This window comes from Phalangium opilio, unplaced genomic scaffold, assembly GCF_054372755.1.
Source record: "Phalangium opilio isolate 3A_F unplaced genomic scaffold, DU_Popi_V2 ptg000032l_1, whole genome shotgun sequence".
Taxonomy (NCBI): Eukaryota; Metazoa; Arthropoda; class Arachnida; order Opiliones; family Phalangiidae; genus Phalangium; species Phalangium opilio.
Window position 1 is genome coordinate 10,840,448 of NW_028324159.1, and position 8,864 is coordinate 10,849,311.

Genomic DNA, 8,864 nt, shown 5'->3' on the forward strand with positions numbered 1-8,864 from the left:
CCTTTCTGTCAACAAGTTAGTTTTGAGTCGGCTTGAAGGCCGCTTTGTTCTTATCCGAGTGCTCATTGAATACTCAACGGCTTGGACATGAAGTATTATGGACCGACAGTCCGATAACTCTGTCGGGCCGATGGATCACATTTGTTATCGGCCCGACTGGTTTTTGTCGCTGGCGATTCCACGTCGTGTTTTGAGTCGAATATCCGACTTTAGTTGGTTTAAAGACTTTTACCGACAATTGACCGATTCGGACAACTAACCACCTGTATCGACAATAAACCGGCTACAAAACCGAAAGTAAATGCTACTGGGGATAAGTTTCATACTTATGGAACATATCTTCTTAACTTATGATCCACCTTATTCCCTATCGCCAGAACATAGTCTTATCTCGGGATTCGTGGAGGAGAGGAACGGGAAGAAATTCATCTGTCGGCTGCTACTGTAGCATACGACAGACGAATTTCTTGATTTTCTTCCCGTTAATCCTCTCTACGAATCCCGAGATAGCCCCAACTTCCGACGATAGGGAATAAGGTGGATTAGCTGGCATCCTTATGGTTTTCTCATTTGAGAATGATTCGCGATCCTAAAGTAATAAATCTAACCTTGATATCTCACAAATGTCTGCGGTAATTCAAATTAAGCTTGGAACCAGTTTTCATTTAAACGACCCTTTATTTAATCAGGATTATGTTAAATTTGTGTAATTAGTCCAAAATTAACATTACATATTAAACCCATAAATCTTCCAATTAGTTGCAACAATTAATTCTTCTTTTCAACAGAGAGACACTTTGCTTGTACGCGACTCTAAAATCATGTAACACAAGCCTGCAGTGTACCACATGACCACGTTCACGTGTTTAATTATTCGTAAACCTTCGGTTGAGAAACCCAAAACGTACCAAAGAGAACCGAGGAGGAAATTTGCTTAACCACTTTTAAAAATAAATTAAGCCCAAGTCCCAAAGGCCCCACGTCAAGTGATGCTATCTGTCTCTGTTATCGGAACAATTTTATCCCTTTCATGAATTATCATTATATATAAATCTGCCTACAATTCATCACGTAGATTTTCTCGTCAGAAGTAAATGAACTTAAAGCTACGACTCTATGTTAAATTTTATTTTCAACAAGCCGTTAATATAATTTTAAACATATTTAGCCTTATCAAACACAATTAGAAACTCTCCCAGATAATAATAAATACATTTCAACCATAAGATTTCTGGAAATTAAAGCCGAAATTCAAAAATAAAGTTTTCGCGCCACGGTAATCTACTTCTATCTCCTTTTTTACCAGTCTTTGAACACCCCTCCTACCCCAAACCCGATTTCCATCTGTTTCCTTCATGTACATGTAAAGAACCTACAGTAGTTGGCAGAACAAAACAGAAGGTGCATAATTCTCCCCTACATTCTCTGCACTGTCATAATGGATGACAACCAGACAAGACTCTCTCCTCTCGTTTTGTTGGGAAATCATAAACGCGTGAGAAAAATTGTTTTCCCGCTATAGGATAGTCGACTCCGAGGGGTCGGCCATTCACGAAATCCAACTTAAGAAATCCGAAAACAATAACAAAATCACAAATCCGGCAACAATTCAAACTTATTTCGCTGATTTCGAAATCTCACAAGAAAACCGAAATCAGTAACGAAATAACGAAATCACAAAATCAGTAACGAAATAACGAAATCACAAAATCGGTAACGAAATAACAGAATGAAAAAATTAGTAAATAAATCACAAAATCAGTAAAGATTTCGCGAAGTCCATTACAAAATTCACGAAATCCAAGAAAAAGTCTCAGAATCCATGGAAATCACAGGAAATATCTCAAAATCCGTGGAAATCACGGGGAAAATCTAGCAAAATCCGTGGGATTTTATCGAATCTTGAAATGAATCATAATCCGACTAAATCAAACGATACCCGAAGAAATCAAATTGTATTTCAAAATCCTGTACATTTTATCCAAAACGTCCGACCCCTCGCTCTACTCCTTCTCTCCGACGGCAGCTGATGCGATATATACACTGTTCTAGCTTCGGTTGTCAGAACGCGCAATGCTAAGTCTCTATGTGAGGTAGGTTTTTGCGTACAGCCAACAGAAGAAAGCAATACTGATATTAGGATTTTAAAACGCGATATTCTGTATAGATAGTTTTCACACATGGAGGATTCATACCATTTACACAAGGAAGACGGGCTATCTGGAGGACAAAAGCAGACGGGTTTTTGTCCGCCAGATAGCCCGGTCTCCTGGTGTAAATGGTATGAATTCTCCATGTGTGAAAACTATCTAAACTGAAAAAAATATTTGTTCGTCGTTACATAGAGACCTAGTTTGGCTAATGCTGAAAACCAATGCTGGAACAGAGTATATATCGAATAATCATAATAAGTTGCCATCAAACGGTTTAAAAATTTATTTACAAAAAACCTTCCTCGCCATTCAAATCAATAAAGCCACAGGAAAAATGAATCTAATCTATCAAACAACAAAATAAATAAAAGAATTAAAAACTTTCGTTTACGGAGATATCCAACAGATTTTATTAAAACATTTAAAATTTCTTAGAGACGTTTCGGGCCGCGGCTCGTCATTCAGTCTGTTGAACTTAATTTCGTTCATGTTAATATACTACTCTACTCTAGGTTATTTTTTAGAAAAAATTTTTTTATAGGGGAAGTATAACATTTGGTCGCTAGAGGGAATCCTCCTCTCGCAAAGACTTAATAACTCATACTCTTACACAAAAAACTTCTTCTGTTATCAACAAATGTTTAGCCATTAAAACCAAAAAATAAAAATATTAAGAATGGTGAAAATCGAGCTTAAAGAGAAAGTTAGGCATTGACTTAAGACGAACCTCAACTTAAACTCCATAAATTAAAACTTAAAAAGTATATACAACCCAAGGTTTACTCGTTCAGCACACGAAAAGTGAATTTGTTTACATTAGGGTTCGGTGCTAATAGGGAATCTCAGAGTAGGATTCTAGCCATGTCAATATCAGGTTAATGTCAATATACATTATACATGACGTCACGAGTGACGAATTCTACACCTGCCCCCATTAATTGACGCAGAAAGACCCAGAACACGGCTGTTAATGATTCCAAGCAGATGAAATCTATGAATTCCTCCCCATATATTTGAGGAGAATTCTTAACAAACACTTCGATTTTGAATTTGTGTCAAACCTATAAGATTGTTTTAGGTATATCAACAGACGAGTGGGGTCTATTAAACACACTTTTTCTAATTTCATGTATATTATAATTTCATAGTTAAAATATTGATTATTATAATGAAATTTTGGTATTTGACCTATTTCTAGCTTAACACTTAAGTGTTGAGCTAATTTCAGGTTTACATTTGGGGACCTTAGCCGTCTTCCTACCTTATATCTGGGGACATTTGAGTATAAATTATTAGATTTTGAATTATTGTCAAAGCCTATATGGTTCCATCAAGTATTTCAATTTCATTTTTCACACTCGATAAATTTACAAGTGGGGACCTTCACAGTCATTTCAACAGACAAGTGGGGTCTTTTAAACACACATTTTCTAATTTCATGTATATTTTAATTTTATAGTTTAAATATTGATTATCAGAATGAAATTTAAGTAATCAGTCCTATTTCTAGCTTAACACTTAAGTTTTGAGCTAATTTCAGGTTTACAAGTGGGGACCTAAACCGTCTTCCAACCTTATATCTGGGGACATTTGTGTATAAATTTTTAGATTTTGAATTAGTGTCAAGTATTTGAAGATAATTTTTCACACTTGATAAATTTACAAGTGGGGACCTTCGCTGTCATTTCAACAGACAAGTGGGGTCTTTTATACACACATTTTCTAATTACATGTATATTATACTTTTGTAATTAAAATACTGATTATTATGATGAAATTTACGAAATAGGATCTTTATGTTTCCTTCAAGTATTTGAAGATATTTTTTTAAACTCGAAAATTTTACAAGTGGGGACCTTCGCTGTCATTTCAACGGAGAAGTGGGGTCCTTAAAATATATGTTTTCAAAATTCATTTTAATTCACTTTTTTTAATTAAAATATTGATAATTATGATGAAATTTACATTATATGTAACGTTGGTCCCATTTTAAAATGTGGGGAACTTGGCCGTCTTTTTAATGTACATCTGGGGACATGCAGTTTTTTTAATCGACTTAATGTTTTAAACGAAGTTAATTTAATGACGCCTAAAGAATTAGGAAAAGTAGTTTTCGTACGTCAAGTGTAATTAAATTATGAAAAAATCACCGTTCGGTCTGTGAGATACAAGTTTTTTATTGTTATATCTGAATAATGTATATTTTCTATTTCTAAAGTAGCGACATCTATCTGTGCTTATTGTAATGAAAACCCATTTTTGAGCCCCCACATGTACGCCGAAGAGACCATATGGTCCTCATTTCGTACAACTGGGTACCCGGGTGTGTGAAAACCTCTGGCGACATCTCTCGGATATGTGTTAATTTCCATGGTCCCCACTTGTAATGTGAAAAACCCAAGTACCTTACAAGTGGGGACTTTTTCAAAAAAATTAATTTGGGCTCTAATTAGTTTAATTATATCATTTATCTAATTACTTACATGTGAGGACTTTAAAATGTCCCCACATGTAAGTCGGGTCCCCACTATGTGGGTGAAAAGATTGTCAGAATCCCCACTTGTCAATCGTATGCAGACGCTACGCAGAAGGATTTGTTCCCAGATTTTCACCAGGTGCCACAGTTCGAGATCGAACCCGGGATCCTCTTGCTGCGAGGCGAAAGCGCTAACCGCTACGCCACCCCTGGATACTTTTGATGTGTTTTGCTTATTTCCGCTCTCGCGAATTTCCTGGAGGCTGAAAGTATTTGACTTATTTTCGCCCCTTTTCAACCTAGTCTTGCTGTGAGTTATCAGGGTTCATACAAACCTGGAAAAATCAGGGAAATAAATAGTTGACAAAAACCTCAGGGAAATTTAGAATTTTTAGTAAAATTCAGGAAAATCAGGGAACTTTACGTCAAACAGAGGCCGAATAATTAAGTAAAATGTTCATGACATGAACATACCCTCCATTGGAATAATATTTCACTAATCTTTGGAGGCTCATAGCTCTGGTTCTACTAGAGATAAGGGGATGTCCTTCGAGTATGTTATAATCTTATTTGCCCCCCCATCCAACGATGCTAAAAACTTGGGATTTCGTCAAACAGGGGCCGAGTAATTAAGCAAAATGTTCGTGAATATTCCCTCCATAGGATTAACATTTCAGTATACTTTGGAGGCTCATAACTCTGATTATATTAGAGATACGGGGATGCCCTTTTATTATGCAATTGTCCTATTTAGCCTTCCTCCTTCGTTAACATGTGGTCCATAGGATACTCTATATACGGGAAAAATCTGGGAAACTCAGGGAAGAATATAAGGGAAAAACCTGGAAATCTCAGGGAAATTTGTTTTCCAAAGTTGAATGAACCCGGCCTATTATGTCGGTTTTCTTTTTAGCAGGGAGGGAAATAAGATAACTTTGAGACACTTATAGGGGTCACTGCCTGACTGGACCAATGTCCTATAAATTGATTGGGTGTGCAAAAATGTTCTGGTTGCTGGACCAGCTTGTTTTAACTACTTATAGCCTATAAAAAACATCGGAGACGTTTGTTACGAGTCTTGTTCTTTGTACGACGCGTAGTATTGGCTGGACCTTGACCATCGTTCTTGGCAGATAAGCAAACTTTTTCCAGGTGTCCCGTCTTCTTGCAATACTTGCAAACGGCCGTTGAGTATTTGCAGGTGTTCGCCTTGTGGTTTACGTCTCCACATCTGTAGCATAGGTTTGGAGGTAGACGGGCAAGTTTGTGTTTTGTGGGCTTCAGCGAACGTCGGGAATGGTTATTGTCGCTTTTGGTAGACAACCGGTGAAGTTCATCCGAACCCTTGACTCCTGAGGTACTTTATGTCGTTCAGGTGCCTTGCTGCGGACTCCATATTCAGGGCTTTGTCGATGGTTCTTTGTAGATTCAAGTCCTGTGGTGGCTCGGTAATGAATCGGGCTTGGACGGCTTGATTTTGTATTCCCGCCACCAGGCGGTCCTTGAGCATCGTCTCTAGATTGGCTCCAAACTTGCAATGTTCAGCTAGTTTACGCAGGTGCGCTATGTACGCGGAAACCGATTCGCCAGGGGCGCGGTCTCTCTTCGAAAATCGGATGCGTTCGGTAATTTCCGGTGGTGGTGGGTTGAAATGAGTCGTAAGCAGGAGTACCAGTTCATCGTATGTCTTGTCAGCAGGTTTTGCCGGACTCACGAGGCTTCGTAGCAGGGCGTAAGTATGTGATCCGAGTAGTGTCAGGAAAATTGCTACCTTTTTGTCTGCATTGGTGATATCGTTTGCCTTAAGGTAGAGGTCTATTCGTTCAGCGTAATGGCACCATGGTTCGATGTTGTCGTATGGCTCGAAATGTCCCGTAATGATTCCTCTGGTAGAAGTAGACGTATTGGCGGGTAACGCCATGGCTGTAATGATGTCGATAGCAGCAATAGCAGTAACGGTGACGCAAAGGTAGTGACGTATGAATAGCTAATGTAGTAGAATCTCTATCTCGCCTCCGTCGCCATTGTTGTGTAGTTGAATGTAAGTAACTGCGAGTGAGATTTAAGCTAAATATACTTTATTTACTGAATAACAGCTAGTCATTTTAAGATCTTTACAATAGAAGTTTAACCCGTGAATGCATGATGTACAAAAAGAATACCAGGTATTTTTACAATGTAAATTAGACTAAAAAACTAAATAGTAGATAAGTCGGGTTTTTTAATAAAGCGGCAGTAGAGCTTTTTATGGATACGACAGTTACGTTATTACGCCTATGCTTATAGGCGTAATAACGTAACAAACGTCTCCGATTGATTCCCCTCCGTTGCGCCGATTGCGCATGTGTCTAAGAAAGCCAAAGCACGGGTAAGGTTTTTGAAAGGGAGGGCTGACGGAGAATTTGGTCTCTCCGACTCTCCATTGTATTAGTGCTCACTGGTATAATGAGGAGAACGCTAGACTTAACTCCTTTCGCTACAAAACCAAATAGGTCTTTCTATAAATTCCTTGGCGGGAGGGTAGGAACTAACTTCATCTCTGCTTTTTCCCCCGGTAAAATATTCTTTCCGCGGGAGGGAAGAACCCCCTTCGTACCTGCTTTTACCCCCGACAACATGAATATTTTATGTAAAGGCCTATTCACACTCTGAGTCACCGACTTACGAGGAGAGAACGCGAGAGCCGTTCCTTTTGATCAAAGAGGGGGTTCCCGGGCTTGCACTCTTCCTTTTATATCGAACCCGGGTCGAAGCCCAAGGGGGTTGGTCACTGCCTTCTCTTTGTCCGAACGCTCTCAGGTTCTCTCTCGCGTTTTCAGATAATCACACACTAATTTTTCTTAGAAGTACACTTTCCAACACGCTTCTAAATGAATTGTAATTCCATCACGCGGGCTTTCCTCTACAGGGGACAGGGAAAAAAATCTTTCTCGAAGATATTAATGAAATCTAGAATATTCCAGGCATTTAAGTGACTAATTTTCTTAACAAAAAGTAAATTCTTGTTGATTGAAATTTAATATTCCTAGAATCTTATGGAATTGACCAATTCCGAATATACACACCAAGTCGAGGCCGCCATTTCGGTAATCACCCTCACACCAGACCCTCTTATTCCTTACCTCGATTCTGGCGACCATATCGGCAGTCGTCAGGTTTGGCAATTTAACTTATCCTATACCCTTTTACACTCTTAGAAGGGCTAATATAAACTTCAATAGACTATTGTCGTTAGAGAGGGGAGTAGACTGTGTATCCCTCCCTCTAGGCGCGCTTTTTTTAAGAGGGGATACTGTACGAGCTAGGTAGGGGGATGACACAGAGCTAAGCGATAGAAGAGTATGACGTTTGCATACGTAGAACTGACATTACTCTATATATAAACAGCAAATTTGAAATCAAAATTTTGTCACGCACTTTAAAAAGTTTGCTGAAATTTTTGACTCTATAGGCTAATACGTAGTTACCACTAAAGGTTTTTCTAGGGTTGTAAATTTTCCGGAAAAATATAAAACTAGCAATTAAGTGAGCTTTGAATTAATTTATCAAACTTTTAAAGATTTAATTTTAATTTATAAAGAAAACTACATGTTTGTTGCATGCATTTGAATTATTCTCTTCTCTTCGGACCAGTCAAATTGAGAACTTAGTTTGCCTTTCTCTATGTTTAAACAAATGAATTAATGCTTCTGATTCACTAACAATATAACACCTCGTTTCCCTTACAATGACGCAGACGATCACTATACTTTATGCCTGATAACTTTTAGTTTCACTTTAGTTAAACTTGAGTCTCTTAACGGTTAGGTCTCTGACTCTCTAACACCTACCGTCATAAGAGCAAACAGTAACCCTATGCATGCAAGCGATAGCCAATGAGTGAGCTTTTGCTATAGAGAATAGAGGTCACTAGACTCTGTGACCTTGGACAACTTTTACCCCTCCAAATTCACCGAAAACCAAAAAATGAATGTTTTGAAAAGAGAGCCAATTGAGAAACTTTCAAGTTTTAACTTTTTAATTCAGAAACCGGTAGCGGAAAAATACGGAAAATTTTCCGGAAAAATATAGCTCGGTCATTTTCCGGAAAATTTTCCGACTTACAACTCTAGTTTTTTCTTTTGCAGTTCCCCAGTGTTGAGTCAGGCCTTTGGTGAGTCAAGAAATTGCACATAAAAAGGCTAGCAGTTCAGATCCACTAGGTACTTGACCAATTTGGCTCACAGAGGGCCTGA

At 38.2% G+C, this 8,864-nt stretch overlaps 1 protein-coding gene across 1 annotated transcript; it reads right to left on the reverse strand.

The window, feature by feature from the left end:
• Positions 1 to 5,962: 5,962 nt before the first annotated feature.
• Positions 5,963 to 6,550, reverse strand: LOC149686161 (uncharacterized). The gene has a single exon (XM_089871092.1). It carries the CDS (start codon positions 6,548 to 6,550, stop codon positions 5,963 to 5,965), a length of 588 nt encoding a protein of 195 aa, XP_089727218.1.
• Positions 6,551 to 8,864: the final 2,314 nt, after the last annotated feature.

Excerpts from the sequence above, each read along its gene's own strand:
- LOC149686161 (XM_089871092.1), bottom strand. The coding sequence starts at position 6,550 with ATGGCGTTACCCGCCAATACGTCTACTTCTACCAGAGGAATCATTACG.